Source organism: Zalophus californianus, chromosome 11 (genome assembly GCF_009762305.2).
Source record: "Zalophus californianus isolate mZalCal1 chromosome 11, mZalCal1.pri.v2, whole genome shotgun sequence".
Taxonomy (NCBI): Eukaryota; Metazoa; Chordata; class Mammalia; order Carnivora; family Otariidae; genus Zalophus; species Zalophus californianus.
The window spans coordinates 13,536,648-13,552,066 of record NC_045605.1 but is presented as its reverse complement, the minus strand read 5'-3'; the positions used below and the strand labels follow the sequence as shown (position 1 = coordinate 13,552,066).

At 50.3% G+C, this 15,419-nt stretch overlaps 1 protein-coding gene across 10 annotated transcripts in view; it reads left to right on the top strand.

The window, feature by feature from the left end:
- SIK3 (SIK family kinase 3) overlaps nucleotides 1–15,419 on the top strand; it is a 237,990-nt gene that overhangs the window by 211,879 nt on the left and 10,692 nt on the right. For 5 of the 10 annotated variants that reach the window (XM_027578751.1, XM_027578744.1, XM_027578745.1 and 2 more), the window contains 8 exons: nucleotides 2,200–2,270; nucleotides 4,517–4,660; nucleotides 8,442–8,592; nucleotides 9,341–9,466; nucleotides 9,735–9,820; nucleotides 10,299–10,408; nucleotides 11,405–11,744; nucleotides 12,379–13,238. In XM_027578751.1, coding sequence (XP_027434552.1) covers nucleotides 2,200–2,270; nucleotides 4,517–4,660; nucleotides 8,442–8,592; nucleotides 9,341–9,466; nucleotides 9,735–9,820; nucleotides 10,299–10,408; nucleotides 11,405–11,744; nucleotides 12,379–13,238 — 1,888 coding nt within the window. The remainder of the gene's footprint in view (nucleotides 1–2,199; nucleotides 2,271–4,516; nucleotides 4,661–8,441; nucleotides 8,593–9,340; nucleotides 9,467–9,734; nucleotides 9,821–10,298; nucleotides 10,409–11,404; nucleotides 11,745–12,378; nucleotides 13,239–15,419) is intronic. The other 5 variants (XM_027578749.1, XM_027578753.1, XM_027578748.1 and 2 more) reach the window with 3 other exon arrangements.

The window sequence follows — 15,419 nt, the reverse complement described above, 5'->3', positions numbered from 1 at the left end:
GCAGGTTATGAAGGATCAGGAACAGCTTTGTGGGAGGTGGAGTGACCTCCTCTGTCCACTGTAAGTGTTTTCGCCAAGGTCACTAACAAGCTTTTGTTGATAAATCCAGTGGATGTTTTTGATCTTTTGGGCCTTCCAACTGTATCAGTCACTGCTGACCATTTTTTTCTCTTTGAAATACTGTCTTCGTTTGGCTTCTGTGACACCACATTCTCATTTTCTTCCCACCTCTCCTTTTCAGGTTCCCTTTCTGCTTGTTTTTTGAAGTTGGTGAAACCCCAGTTTTATCTCAGGCCCTGTTTCCATGTCATTTTACATACGCTCTCTGGCTGATCCTTGTCCGCTCCCATAACTTCTGTTACCAAATGATTCTCCAGCCCAGACCGCTCTTTTCCTCTGAGTTCTCCACTTCATACAGACGGACCGCCTACCGCGTAGATTCAGTTGGTTATCCTACTAGTACTTGACATGTCCTCAAATTTGAATTTGACGTATCCTCAAATGACTGCAGGTAACCTGTTTCTCCTCCTGGGTGACAGTGATGGGCATGTCGTCCTCCTGGTCACACAAGCTAGGAATGTGGGATTTCTCTTTCAACTCTTCCCTCCCCCTCATCCCCATATCAAGTCAGTTATCCAGCGCCTTCCTTCTGTCCTCCCCCACTGCTCCTTCCTTTCATCACCGTCATCCTTCGCCAAGACTAACACAGGGGCCTCCTCACTAGCCTCCTTACCTCCAGGCTTTTCTCCTCATCCCCTCCACCAGCCCTTTCTACACTGCAACTCAAGCAGGCTAGCTTTCTAGAGTATAAATCTTGTAACATCCTATCCGTGCCGAAAATCCTTGTGATTCACCGCTGCTCTTCCTCAAAATATACTACTTAATGTGGCATTCAAAGCCATCTGTAACTGGCCGCTCTGTCCCTCTCCTGCCTCATCTGTCACCACATCCTGCCTAACCCTGTTCACTCCGGTCTCGTGGAACTGTAGTAAGGGATCCAGACAGCCTAGCATTTATTTTTTTATTTTTAAAGATTTATTTATTTATTTTGAGAGCGTGAGAATGAGAGAGAGAGAGAGAGCACATGAGAGGGAAGAGGGTCAGAGGGAGAAGCGGGCTCCCCGCTGAGCAGGGAGCCCGATGCGGGACTCGATCCCGGGACTCCAGGACCATGACCTGAGCCGAAGGCAGTCGCCCAACCAACTGAGCCACTCAGGCGCCCCAGACAGCCTCCCATTTAAAGAGTGGGATTATTCCCAAAGTTTTCGTTCTGTTTTATAATGATCTTCCATTTTTAAAAAAGCTCTTTCATAATAATCAAAGTATGACTTTTTTTGCTCTAGTCCCTGAGGCATGGTGATTATGTGAGCCACCAGGCTGTGAGGAGCTATGAAGGATGCACAGCATTCGAAAGTCCTCATGTAGATGAGGAGAGTCACGATAATGCATGCATTGTGGTGGTTCTCGTTTCACATATGTGTTTTGGTGGGTAATAGCTATTTTAAAGCATTGAATTGCAACTACACAATTATGTGTTATGTACCAAAATGCACTTTTAAAAAACCATGATGATTTTTTGGCACAAGAGACATCTAAACGCTGGTGATGACATTAATATGACACAACAGGCCAGTTCCTAGAAGTTCCAGGTAAACAAGCTTCTACTGTATTTTCAGGTCCCCAGACACCTGCAGGCCTTCTCTTTTCTGTCAGCCTAGAAACCCCAGAGGCTTGTGAGCCTTCTCCTCTATACGTGGCCAGCTCCTGTTTACCCTTCAGGTTTCAGGTGAAGTGTCCCATCCTCCAAGATGCTTTCCTCGATTCCCAAGGGCCCCAGTAGAGGACCAGGTCATGCCGTTCTGTAATTGTCTGCTTCCTTGGCTCTGTCCTCCACTGACTGTAAAATGAGGGCAGGACCTGTGTTAATTCCTATATCATCCTGGAAGATGGTAGGCATTCCGCTCTTTGTTGGATGAGTGAACGAAGATGAATCAGAGGAAGAAATGCAAATTAAAATCACTTGAGCGAGGTAAAAATGGAAAGCTAGAAAGGCATATGAAAGTTCCGTATAACCCGGGGGCCCTGGAAAAGTTTTGTAAATAAAATGAACAGAAAGGCCTGTCCCCAGCCCCGTTTCTGGAACAGGCCGTATTCCGGAAGAAGCGCCACCTTGAGCTTTTCCTTCCTGTCTCCCTGCAGGCAGTGCCGGCAGTTACCCCTGTGGACGAGGAGAGCTCGGATGGGGAGCCAGATCAGGAAGCTGTGCAGAGGTAATGTGACATCTGGCGGTGCTTGCAGAACGTCCTTGGGCAGGCTCCCCTGCAACCAACGAAAGGTCACCTCTGCCCAAGGAGGTGGCACAGTGCAGCTTCAACATTTGTGTGGTCTCTTTGCTCAAGCCAGATGGCATGTTCCTCCCCACATGGAAGTAACAGAAGACTACCCAGAAAATGTCATTTCTGTAAGCGCCATTGGAAGTCCCCTAAGTGACAGCAATAACCATAAGAACTTTTTCTCTCCTCCCTCCTTCCTTATTTGCCCCCCTGCCTTCATATTGCAACTCTGATAGTATTCACAAGGCGCAAAGCCTGCTCCTACCTGCCAAGAACTGTTTACTGAAAAGGAATTGGAGATTTGGGATGACAGTGATCCTAGCTAGTCTGGCCATGGACCTCTGGCATGGACTGTTCCTTTCCAGGAGAATGAATACTTCTTGTACTGTTGCTGTATGCTTCTTCCATCCCCTTGTACCAACAAAGAGATAATGAAAAAAAGAATATGGGATTCGGGCCAGGGACAGATGCAAATATCTGTTGTTGGCAGAACCTTGTTGAGAGATGCCTAATTCACAGAAAACGGCAGTGACCATCAGGCATGCTGTGCTGTTCGTTTTACCTCAGTCCCGTTAGCCGTGGTCCGCAGCTCCATGCATGCCCCCTTGTGGGAGTCGTCTTTCTTATTTTCCGGGGAGGGGGGGAGGTTTGACCAGAATCCAGCATGTATTTTCCCAGAAATACAGGTGTTCTTCAAAATTATATGTTTTTCTCTTGAGGGAAGTTGAAATAAAATGGTTTTCACGGGCTCTTGGGGAAACTTTGGGTGTCTTTATCAAATGGGTATTAAATCACTCATGGCTCACTCTTTGGCAAGTTTACGTACCACTAATTGCTCTATAGTCTGTTAACTGGTTTTAGCTGAAAGAGGCAAAGTAGTTAAGAACGAAGCAGGAGCACTTTTTCAGAACCTGACGGTGGCTGGCCAGTACTCTCTTCTTTATGCCCTGTAGCTCTGTATGAGGGCTGCTATTCAAAAAGAAGCTGGCCCCGTTTGGAAAGAAGAGTGGAGAACAAGGTGGTGGCCTCCTACAGTTTAGCCAATAGAAGAAAAATCGTCGTAACCTTTTTTTTTTCCCCCTCTCGATGGTGTTGTCTCTATAGTTGGCTGATAATAGGGTATATGATGTTGCAAGTGGGCCCCTGCTGGTGCCATGAAAAAAAAAATTAGGAAACTTAACTGCCTTTGTCCCTTCATTATACAGTAGCATTGCACTTTATCTTCTTTGTCTTGGACTTTCCTTCCTCCAGCTCCACCTTCTTTCTTCTTTAGACCAACATTTAAAGGGTAAAGTGCCCATCAGTCCTGACGTCATGGAGAGGGATAATGCTTCTTTTATGTGTGCCCGAGAAGAGCAGCAGTGACCGAGGAAGCCGTCAGCTAGATGGAGGGGGACCCGTGGCTTATTTTTGGTATTAACTAAGTAGTGGATCCGATAGATCTTTAGAATGAAACTCATCAGCTTGTCAACTCCTTAGCTTTGAAACTTCTGTTTTCTTGCCTTGCCTTCCCCCCCCCCAAAAAAAAACAATTCTGAATATTTCATGCAGTTTCGTTTCTTCATCCTCTAGAGAATGTGGTTCCCTTGGGACAACATCCGTTTTTCTTCTCTGATGATTGACTTACAATCATGGGGCTTGAGAGAAGGGGTAGTTTTGGAAATCACTCATCCTCAAATGGAAGGATCTCTTTGCTGTGACTTGTAAATGAGGACAATCTCAAGACCTGGGGGGGCCGTTGGGATCTAGAGACGTACTTGGAGTCCTTCTGAATATCTGTCTCTCTTGGCTCATCTCTAGGAATAATACTTAGGGCTCATTTCCTCTGACTTGTAATTTGGAAATTTGGAGGGACAAGAAGAATAACAAGTGGGAAATAAATCCTTCTATCGAATGGAACGAAGGAAGGAAAATCAGTCTTCTTTGTGAGCTACATCTGTTTTCTCTCTTCTCTTAGTGGCTACTCTTAGGTTCGAAATTCAGCCACTCGAGTGGTAAGCCAGCTTTTGTTGGCCAGCTGACCATATTTCACTTTCATCCAGCCAGGGGTCTGTTTGCCATGGAGCCCTTTTTGCTCTGGCACTATTTCATTCTGAGTGCTTTGGATTAACTTCTAATGCTTCTTGCAGAGGAATATTCCTGTCTGTCTTTTTTACTATGAAATGTGCTCCTGCTTGTTGCAGGTACTTGGCAAATAGGTCCAAAAGACATACACTGGCCATGACCAACCCTACAGCTGAGATCCCACCGGACCTACAACGGCAGCTAGGACAGCAACCTTTCCGTTCCCGGGTCTGGCCCCCTCACCTGGTACCTGATCAGCATCGGTGAGTAGCCACATGAGCTATGTGAGCTCCTTGAGGCTCATCGGGCAGGCACCCTTCTTGCTAATCTTACAGTGATGGTGATGAGCATCCAGGCTTTAAGTAGCATCCTGAGCTTACATCTTCTCAGCTCCTTGCACTAAGCAGTGCACAGGGCCACGTGAGATTCTTCTTTCCCATTACCTCGTAGACATGTTTACGGTCTGCAGTTCGTTCTCGTGATTCTAGGTGTTGACTCATAGATGAAATTGAACTTGAAACCTGCGAGGAAGTGAAGTTCTCAGAGGACAGCTGGACCTGGGAGGATTTGTAGCCTTATCGGTAGACTTGACCCATCACCTTCAAAAGAATGAGCATATCTTACCATGTTACTACTGAACAGTGAGCTTGGACATGGAGGAAGGTACATCCCTTTGTGAATGGTAGAGCAGAGGTACTGCATTCTCTTGAGTGTTGTGCTCAAGAAGTCATTCTTGCATATTCTGATGGCTGAAATCTTTTACTAGGTCTCTCTCACATTTGTAATTCATCCTCTTGAGGAAATAACAAGCTTAACCTTCCTGGCCAAGAAAACTTCCTAAAATTGAATCCAAGTAAGCCTGGAAGCACAGGGGCATGACACTTGGCTAGATTAAGAAGGTGATTACCTTCTGTGAATTCTTCAATGACTAAAACCTTAGCTGTGTCCCCTCTAAAGCCGTCCCCAAGCTCGTGGGCCACACTTTCCAGGCCACCACCAACTGCTGAGCTTATTTTATTTCAATCTTGCTGGGAGGACAAAGAAAGCAGTCTTACTTGAGAAAGTTGAAAAGCAGTCAGGTTCCAAGGAAATGAAGTTTATAAATGTGTTATGAAATCTCATAACCAGCTCACACTGGCAAGCTTGACACAATGTTTTTATTGTGGTGAGTTACCCATCGGGCTTCCTTATAATCAGCACAGACCGTGGACTCTGCGCAGACGGAGTCTGAATTAGCGCCCTGTTGGCACTCTGGGACAAGGGAGATAAGCCATTAGACACAACCGTGAATAACAGAATGGTCTGGTCGGAGTAGCAGGAATGACGGCTCTCCAACAAAAACTCCGGTGCAGAGGGACAGTATTTTCCTAAGGAAAATCTCTCCGGACTTACACTGTGAGGGCACTGCAAGAGAAGGGACTTGGGGTGATGGTTGGAGAGGTGCCCCCCCACCCTCCCCCCCAACCCCCCCCACACCGGCTTAAATTTTCCATGATTTCTCAACAACACCGAGCTCACCACTGTTAGCCAACAGAACCTTTATTTCTTTTTTCTCCCTGTCTGTGTCTTCCCTGCCTCCACAGCCTGACAGTTGTTGAGCCTTTGTCAGGGTCTGTTGTCCAGCCAAAGTCCCTCGGGTATCCTTGTTTCATCGTCCGTGTTCCTCAGGAGACCCTCCTGTCGGGGGAAACGTGGAGATCGGCGCCTCTCCACAGTCAGCCTCTCTCACGGGTCTCCTGCCCTGTGTCCGTGTGTCTAGTGAGGAAGGCTATGTCGGCCACAGCTCCCTGTGTGTGTGGTTGCCGCCCTGCCTACAGTCACCGTCCAGGCCTGGCCTGCTGGAAATGTGTCCGCCGTCTGTGTTCGTGTGAACACTCGTGGTGGAGCGTTTCAAGGGTTTCCTGTGGCCAAGCCAGTTTGAACTGGAATGAATACTTGATGAGTGGCAGATTGTGCAAGACGGGGCATTTATGCAAACTCAGCCTGTCTTGGTGGGATTCCTGTAAAAACACGGCAGCACGAGAGACTGAAGGTAGTCTGCAGAGGACAAGAGCACCTTTGCAGGGCCAGAAAACACTGGAAATGGGTGGCCTAGACAGATTATTGAGTTCCTCTCATTTTCCGGAGGAAATGATTCAAGAACAGCATATATACATCTATTCTTCTGGGGTGTCATTCATGAAGTCCAGCATGGAGACGGAAGAGGGCTCTGATCAACCGTTTCGATCTTGGAAATGTGTAATTTTAAAAGCTTAAAAAAAATGTAAAGCATAATTTTAAAAAAGCGAACACAGGATGGATTTTATCTAGGTGGGGAACCAAGTTCCTATTTGAAAAGTGTAGTGGGAACGTCAGCCTGATATGGGGCTGTCCTGAGTTTGAACGTGATTGCAAGTAAGAATAAAACACAGTGGATCCTGTGAGTGCTTCTGAAATGAGCAACTCCCATCAGAACTCTTCCTCTGAAGTTCCTGTGCCCGACTGACCAGGGTCAGTCTCTGCACAACGGGAGCTTCTGGAAAAGTCACGAAATACCCGGGCCTGGGAGAGCGGCTCTGAGGGGGGAGGGTGGGTTTTGTGCAGACAGGCTTAATGAACGCCTTGCAGAACACAGCTTTCTGAGTGAATCAGAAATGGGTCCATTATCAGAAAATATCGAAAGCGTAAGGGTCGAATGTTAGGAGAAAATAGTATTTGCTGTCTTTGACTCCAGACCCCTGAAGTAGAAACATAGGAAGTACTGAGGAAGTGCTCCTGAAAGCGGCTTTCGTGATCCCCGTTTCTGGAGAGTGTCTGCCAAAACCGTGCGTCTTTTGTGTTACACACGTGTGTTTGTACTCATTTCATCAGCGCACCACTGTGTCGAGCTTCCGGTAGAGCCTGAAACCGAAGTCATCATTAGCAAAGAGAGGGTAAAGGGTTTGCCCCCATGGCCACAACCCTGGACCACTCCGCACAGTCATCAGCCCCCCCCCCCCGCCCCCCCAGACCCTCCCTGTCTGCATTGTATTTGAACTCGCTTGTCCACCTGCTTCCTTAGCCTTGCTCTGCTTCAGTCCAGAGTGAGTAGCTGGCAAGGGGGTACAGGGGTACATCATTTCACCCATAGTTCAGTGTGATATCATCTCTGCCCTGGACATGAAACCCTGATCCTTTCCATCAGCTGCTGGAATGCTGCCTTGGCAGTCTTTTATCTGCTTACCTCAACCCATAAGCATCTCTTTCTGATTAGGTAAGGAGTAGAGGTGTTAGCGTCTAACTCCCATGCTGTCTTAGGCATTCCTTACTGATAGCTTGTTCTTTCTTTCTGTAAGATCCCGGCTCTGTTCTGACTGAGCCGTGGGATTTTTGTCCACACGATTCCTCTTTCACTAGGAGGTTGGGGGGAGGCGTGCTGCTCTGGGAAGTTAATTTTCACAGTGGCCAATTGTATTTGCATTGACCAGGTACGCACGCAGGATCTTGAGGCCCGCATTCGTTGAGAGTGTGCCGTCTCCATCTGGGGCTCAAAAGCCCCCCCATCCTCCCGCTTGAACCTCCACCCTCCACTTTCCAGCCCAGAACCTTTGACTTCCGAGCCAGGCCTTTGCCACAAAGCTGACCATAGTTTCCTTCTGGTCATTCGGAGAGTGCTGCTCAGGGAAAACTGGGTCAAACAGTGGATTTGAGGTTTCTAGAGGCACTAGCCAGACATGATTGTAAAAGCCAGATTTCCTGTGCAGCTTGGCCTGAGGGCCACTGAGAAGCTCTTGTGTCTGACCTAGTATATTTGTAAGAACTTGGATGTATTTGATCCCAGGACCTCACCGGGCTTGGAAAGTAAGCCAGCTAAAGGTAAGTGGAAGTGGAAGCTGTGCAGCTGGAGTTCTCGGAAGGGCAGCAGGCTAGGGCCGCGGCCGGCCTCTGGAGACGGCCTGGAGGTGGCGTAATGCGCAGGGCTGCTCGAGCAGCCAGCCACCTTTGCGTTCTGGAACAGCCGTCCCTGGGTGATTTGGTCCGAGCAGCTGAGTCCTCGCCCCTAACCTTCTCTTCCCATGTATTCAGCTCCACCTACAAGGACTCCAACAGCCTGCACCTCCCCACGGAGCGTTTCTCCCCCGTGCGCCGGTTCTCAGACGGGGCCGCAAGCGTCCAGGCCTTCAAAGCTCACCTGGAGAAGCTGGCGAGCAGCAGTAGCATCAGACAGCTGCAGCAGGTAACGGCGGGGGCGGCAGCCCCTCCGCAGAAGCGCGGGCACGCCGAGCAGTAGCGCGTGCAGGAGTAGTGGGCGGGCAAATCGCCGCCCCATCCCTGTCAAGGTTCAGATCCGTGTAGCTTCCTAACGCTCCTTCCCTACTCCTTGGTATGTACGGCTTTCCCCAGGCTCGAACGGCAGCCCCCCACCCCCCGTGAAAGGCCTAGATTTTCCTCCCGTCTCTGTAATTTTTAGAGACGGATTCCTGGGCATGGGTTTCGGTGGGAAGCCTCAGGGAAGGTGCTTCTAAGCAGCCTTGGCATTCCTCTCATGATTTATGGGCGCTGGGTCTTGCTGGAGCCTGCTCGGCGCTGTTGCCACCTGGCATAGTCTCCAGTGGGTATGGAATGGGGCCTCCCAGAGGAAGGAAGGGTACCTCCAGGCTTCTGTTAAGGGCCAGTTCCCTTTCTGCCTTCCTGATGACCAGGCTTCAAGCGACAGGTGCTCTGCACACAGATTTCACACTGGACACTTCCACTGGCCCATGGGCCACCCCTGGTATCTTCCATTCGTTCACCCAGCACGGAACGTGAACGTATTTAGGACGCGAATGCCTATATACAGCTGGGTCGGTTGCTCATTAAGGACACTGCTCTTCTCTTGGGGCTCTTCCTGCCCCTGAGACCTTGGGGCAGATCTGCATCTGCTGACGTCCCTGCATAGGGTGGGCCCGGCTGCGCCCCATCTGTATTACCTGCTTTCCCTTCAGGAGTGCGAGCAGCTGCAGAAGATGTACGGGGGGCACATTGATGAGCGAGCCCTGGAGAAGACTCAGCAGCAGCATATGTTATACCAGCAGGAGCAGCACCACCACATTCTCCAGCAGCAGATTCAAGTAGGCCTTCACTCTTTGCTCGCTCCAGCTTGTTTGGAGTTTGCTCTCGGGCTGATTTGCCTGTGAATTTTGGAGGAGATCACGCAGGGCAGAATGGAGTTATGTTTATGGTTGACTTGTTTGAGTAAAGGTAATCAAACTTTTGGACGAACCACAAAAGCATAAAGCTCAGTCACAGATAGTTCTTTCTGTTTCTTCCCTTCCCGAGAATAGCTCTGATTGATCCTCAAGCTGACAATTATTTTTCTCCTTTCCCCCATATGTTTAGGATTCTATCTGTCCTCCTCAGCCTTCTCCACCTCTTCAGGCTGCATGTGAAAATCAGCCAGCCCTTCTTACCCACCAGCTCCAGAGGTAATGAATCACTGGTCTCACGCCTCAGCCATTGTCTCTACAATTGCCATCCTTGGCCTGCCTCTTACGGGAGGCATTGACTGACTTCAGCATTCATCTTGGAAGAACCTCTGTGAAAAGCAGAGAGATCAGTTTAAATGTTAGCTGCCTCCCTGAAATCCTAACTGGGTTCAGTCCCGTGCCACTTCCTTTTCTTAGCCCCACAGACAAAGTAATGTGACAGTCATGCCAGCCAAGACCCAGGCCCACACGCCCCCTGCCTCTCTTTGTCTGGGAAGTCTGGCAAACTAAGGTGTGGGTAGGTCCACGGACACTGTGGTGGGGGATGTATGTATGTTTTTCTAGCCTGGAGGCTTATCAAAACTTAAAAAAAGAAATCGTTTCTGCTTATGTGTAGCGTATGGCTGAGAGTAAGATCAAGGTTATACTGTCACCTCAGGAAATTTACTTATTTGTCTGGTTTTGTTGTTTTTTTAAGGTTAAGGATTCAGCCTTCCAGCCCACCCCCCAACCACCCCAACAACCATCTCTTCAGACCACCCAGTAATAGTCCTCCCCCCATGAGCAGTGCCATGATCCAGCCCCACGGTGAGTGTGGAGGTTTACACTGAAACATGATAAGCCACGTGGAGAAGATGAGTCCTAGTCTTGAGTGTTGCTCGTGTGCAGTAGTGTTTAAGGGTGTAGGCTCTCGAGCCAGGCCGCCTTGGTTTGAATCTCGGTCCCACCCACACCTTAGCTGTGCAGCCTCAGGTAAGTTACTTAACTTCTGCATGCCTTAGCCTCTTCAAAGGTAAGATAGGGATAATTATAGTACTTAATGAATGAATATATGAAAAACACTTGGAACAGTCTCTGGCACAAGATAGTTCTCAATAAAGGGTCACTATTACAATTATTTTCAGTAAAACGCCCTCCGACCCTACCAAATAAAAAAAGCTGCTACCAGAACCTCCCTTACCGTCATGCCTCTGGTTGGTTCTCCATCGTACATGTGGGGTCCTCTCTTGTGGGTGTTTAGGAGGAGGTTGAGATGAGTATACCCAAATTGCTACGGGTCTTCAGAGACCAATGAGTTGAGGATTTAGTGTTCCCCAAACTGGTAATCTCTTAAGTAACGCCACACAATCTAGAGCCCCTGAAGAGTCTGGATTGGTCTCTAGGCCCTTCCTACTCCATGTGGGGTCCCCCGACCAACGGTATCAGCAGGAAAAGTAGGGTCTCGGGTCCCAGCCCAGACGTGCTGCATCACAGTCTGCATTTCAGCAAGATCCCTGGGCCATTCGTATGTCCATTTGAGTTTGCTAAGCTCTGCCCTAGATCAGAGCTACTCAAAGAATACTCCAGGACCACCTTTCAGAGCCACTTACTGAAAATACAAATTCTTGGGGCCCCACCTGGACCCCACCCAGAATTCTGCGGGTAGGACCCAGAAATCTGTGTTTTAACAAGTTCTCCACACGCCGCAGTTTGTGAAGCGCTGATCTAGACGGTGTCCAGTGTGAGTGTCCTCGCCAGTCCCGCCACCTTCCAGCTGGCAGGTGACCCGGGCATTGGGTCATCCTGGGTTTCCTCTCTCTCCAGGCGCCGCCTCGCCCTCCCAGTTTCCAGGCTTACCGTCCCGCGGTGCAGTCTTCCAGCAGCAGCCCGAGAACTGCTCCCCTCCTCCCAGCGTGGCCCTAACCTGCCTGGGCCTCCAGCAGCCGCCGCAGTCACAGCAGGTGACCATCCAAGTACAGGAGCCCGTTGACATGCTCAGCAGTATGCCGGGGACAGCTGCAGGCTCTGCCGGGCGAGGCGTCTCCATCAGCCCCAGTGCCAGTCAGATTCAGATGCAGCACCGTACCAGCCTGATGGCCACCTTCAGCTACGGGCACCGCCCCTTGTCCAAGCAGCTGAGTGCCGACAGCGCAGAGGCCCACAGGTGAGGCCGCGGGCAGGCACCGGCCGTCTGTCCAGGTGATCCGGGAGGGAGGAAGCCCCTTAGCAGGGCGAGAGAGGAGAAGGGGAGGAGAGTGAGTCTGGCTGGGCTGTGCTCGTCTCACCCTTTCCAAAATCAGGGGGGTGGGTTTGGGATGAACTTGAAACCTGTTTATTGACCCAGGATCGAAGTGCTAATAATGAGACAGAGAAGGAAAATGACAAAGCTACCTTCCTATTTGTCTCCAAAGAAGAAAATGGCCTATTAGAGGAATTTCTAAAAATGCCAGACCCCTTGTCTATTTTTTTAGGGTTCTTTCCCTCTGTCACTCTTACTCTGAGAGCTTGGTGCTTCTTAGTAGCTCAGAGATGCTGTAAAGTAGGCCAAGTCGCTCTCTTGAAGCTGGAGCTGGAGCTGTCCCCCACACGGTGCCCCGTGTCCCCTGGAGGTGACCAGAGGAGCGAATGCAAGGACGAGTCGGGATGCCGCGTGCATCCGCATCTCCCCCGGCCCACCGCTCTTCCCTGTCCCGGGGAGGGAGGGCTCCCTACTGAGGAAGAGGAGTAGCTGTTCCCCAGGGGAGTCTAGCGCACTTGTCACGCGGATGCCTGGTACTCACTCCCTTTTGTGTCTGCAGCTCGAACGGGAATCGGTTCTCCCCTGCTAACTACGACCAGGCGCACTTACACCCCCATCTGTTTTCGGACCCGTCCCGGGGTTCCCCCAGCAGCTTCAGCCCTTCAACAGGAGTGGGGTTCCCTCCAACCCAAGCCCTGAAAGTCCCTCCACTTGACCAATTCCCCACCTTCCCTCCCAGCGCCCATCAGCAGCCAGCGCACTACGCGGCGTCGGCCCTGCAGCAGGCCCTGCTGTCCCCCACGCCGCCCGACTATACGAGACACCAGCAGGTGCCGCACATCCTCCAGGGACTGCTCTCCCCCCGGCATTCGCTCAGCGGCCACTCGGACATCCGGCTGCCCCCGGCCGAGTTCGCGCAGCTCGTGAAGAGGCAGCGGCAGCAGCAGGACTACCACGACCTGTTCCGGCACATGAACCAGGGGGACGCGGGGAGCCTGGCTCCCGGTCTCGGGGGACAGACCATGACAGAGCGCCCGGCTTTACCGTATCAGAATGCTGACTCGTATCACCACCACCACACCAGCCCCCAGCATCTCCTACAGATCAGGGCCCAGGAATGCCTGTCGCAGGCCGCGCCCCACAGCCCCGCGCACGGGTACGCCCAGCAGCCGGCCCTCCTGCGCTCGGAGAGCATGGAAGAGGAGTGCTCCTGTGAGGCGGCCAAGGACAGCTTCCCGGACAGGAAGAGCTCAAACACAGTGACCAAAGGTTGCCGTGACAGCCCCCTGCTCTTGAGTACTGGCGGACCCGGGGACCCCGAGTCTTTACTGGGAACTGTGAGCCACGCGCAGGAGTTGGGGATGCATCCCTACCGGCATCAGTCAACTGCATTCAGTAGAAATAAGGTGTCCAGCCGAGGTAAGAGCCCCTTCGGGGTAAGCATCCCGGGCCAGTCTGCCCGAACTCAGGGACGGTGTCTTTTTCCAGCCAGGGCTCTGTGTTCCTAAGAGAAAAAGAATTCCTGGGAAGACCTGCAGGACCTTATGGGGGAGAAGGATGTAGGGAGCAGGTACTGGTCCTTAAGGGGACTGCTTTCAAAATAAAAAGATAGCGATAGGAAGTTAGCGCTTACATAATCCAGTCGGTAAGGATAGTTCCCATTTCTCCTATTCGTACCATGGTTCCTTGGAATCCAGAATTTCCTGTCATCAAAATAGCCCACTTTAACTTCTGTAGTAGAACAAAATCAGCCAGTGCTAAGGAAATACGGCTTTGTGTAAATGGTGTTGGACCAAGAGTCAAAAACGCCCCTCAGTTCCAGACTCGCCTCTATCACGAATGCTGTAACCTTGTCACTTAAACCCCAGGTTCTTAAGTTCTCCTCTGTGAAAAATGAGCAGGAGGAATAATGATGCTTTGCAGAGTATTTGGGAAGATAAAAACGTGCATGTATGTGCCGTGTTTACACACAATGCGTGTGCACACGCACATGTGAGGATGAGAGAAGCACTTGCTACTCAGCAAGGATGATGGACATGTGAGGCGTTATTACTACTCTGCTCCTCTCATTAACCAGCTAAATACAGAATATCCCAGCGTCATAAGGGATCCTCGGTGTTTTCCTGCATCACTTTGTGTAATGCATGAGTACATTCATTTCCATCCTGAAGGAGATTAGGATTACCAGCAGTCATTTATACTCTGAAAATCTTCCATCGTCATCCTAGCATTCATCCGAGACAAAAGCTGCACTGACATCCATCCTGTCAACATAGGTCACAGAAAATGAGCCTATCCAGAAAATAAACCATCTCGAAACCGAGCATATCTTCCATCCTCCCCGTCTTGGAGCTACCTGCATCTCCTGGCCTGTCCTTTAAGGTCAACACACAAACTCCTGGGGAATTAGGTCCCGTGGAACAGAGCAGGACAGAAGGCCTTGCTCTGAATCAGTTTATGAAGAAGACTTGGTGCTTTCCGGTTGTGCTTAGTAATGCACGGATAAGGAGGGACATGTGCTTGCCTAAAACAGTTTAAAATCCTGGGTTTTTGAGCAGATGGGTGCCATTCAGCTTAGAGGCCTGCACCAGTCAGACATACTGTGTTCACCGGCGGCTGCTGTGTTTGTAGGTGGACATAGGATGGTGGGAGATTTCAGAATCAGGTCATATGTGGAATGGCTGACAGACCTGGCAATGTTTAGGCTTGGGAGAAAAAAAGAAACTAGGGAGAACCATCATAACCACGTGGAAGAAGGGTTTAGACTTTTTGGAGTCCGTATTATGGGCCAGGACCAAGATCAGGATAGAAGTGTCAGCAAATGTCAACTCCTGTGGAAGACCTTCCTAAGAATTTTCTAGAATAAGCTGCTCCAGCAGCCTGGGAGCTTTCTGTCACTGGGAGTGTTCCAGCAGAGGCAGGATGATAGTATCAGGGATACTGAGGAAAAGCTTCCTGCGTGAATGAAAGCTTTTCACCAGATTAACATACTGTAGTTGGTGTAAAAAGGAGGAGAATGGCTGACATCTCTACAGGGCTTTCCATGTGCCAGACACCCACTGCTATTCACATACAAGTTCATTTAATCCTCACAGCAACCCTATAAGGCAGTAACTCTTCCTGTCCCCATTTCACCAATGAGACAAATGAGACACAGATTAAGTAATTTGCCCCCTCACGGCTGTTAAGTGGCACCTGAACCCAGGAGTTAACTCCGTTCACTGCAGGAGATGCTGACTAAGCACGTCCCAGGTGTGCACGGCAGTGAGGACAGAGCAAAGCCGGAGCAGTGTCCACTCCCTGCTCCCCCCCTCCCCGGCCCCATCCTGGAATGCCATGCATGAAAACACCTTTTGAAATGTTTTTCTTCAAAAATTCTCATTTCTCCCCAGTTTTCCCTCCTGTGTGACTCCTGTGTACAGAAAGGCTGGGGGGCTTGAATTCGCCTGTGTCCCATAATTGTCAGAGGAACACCCCCTCCCCCCCTTCAGCAGGCTCGCTCGTCTCCTTGGTGCCTACGGTGAGGTAGAATGTAGTCGGCCGGTACAGGTGCTTCGTGGGCACCAGAAGGGGGAGAGAGAGTTCTCAGTCAGAAGAATG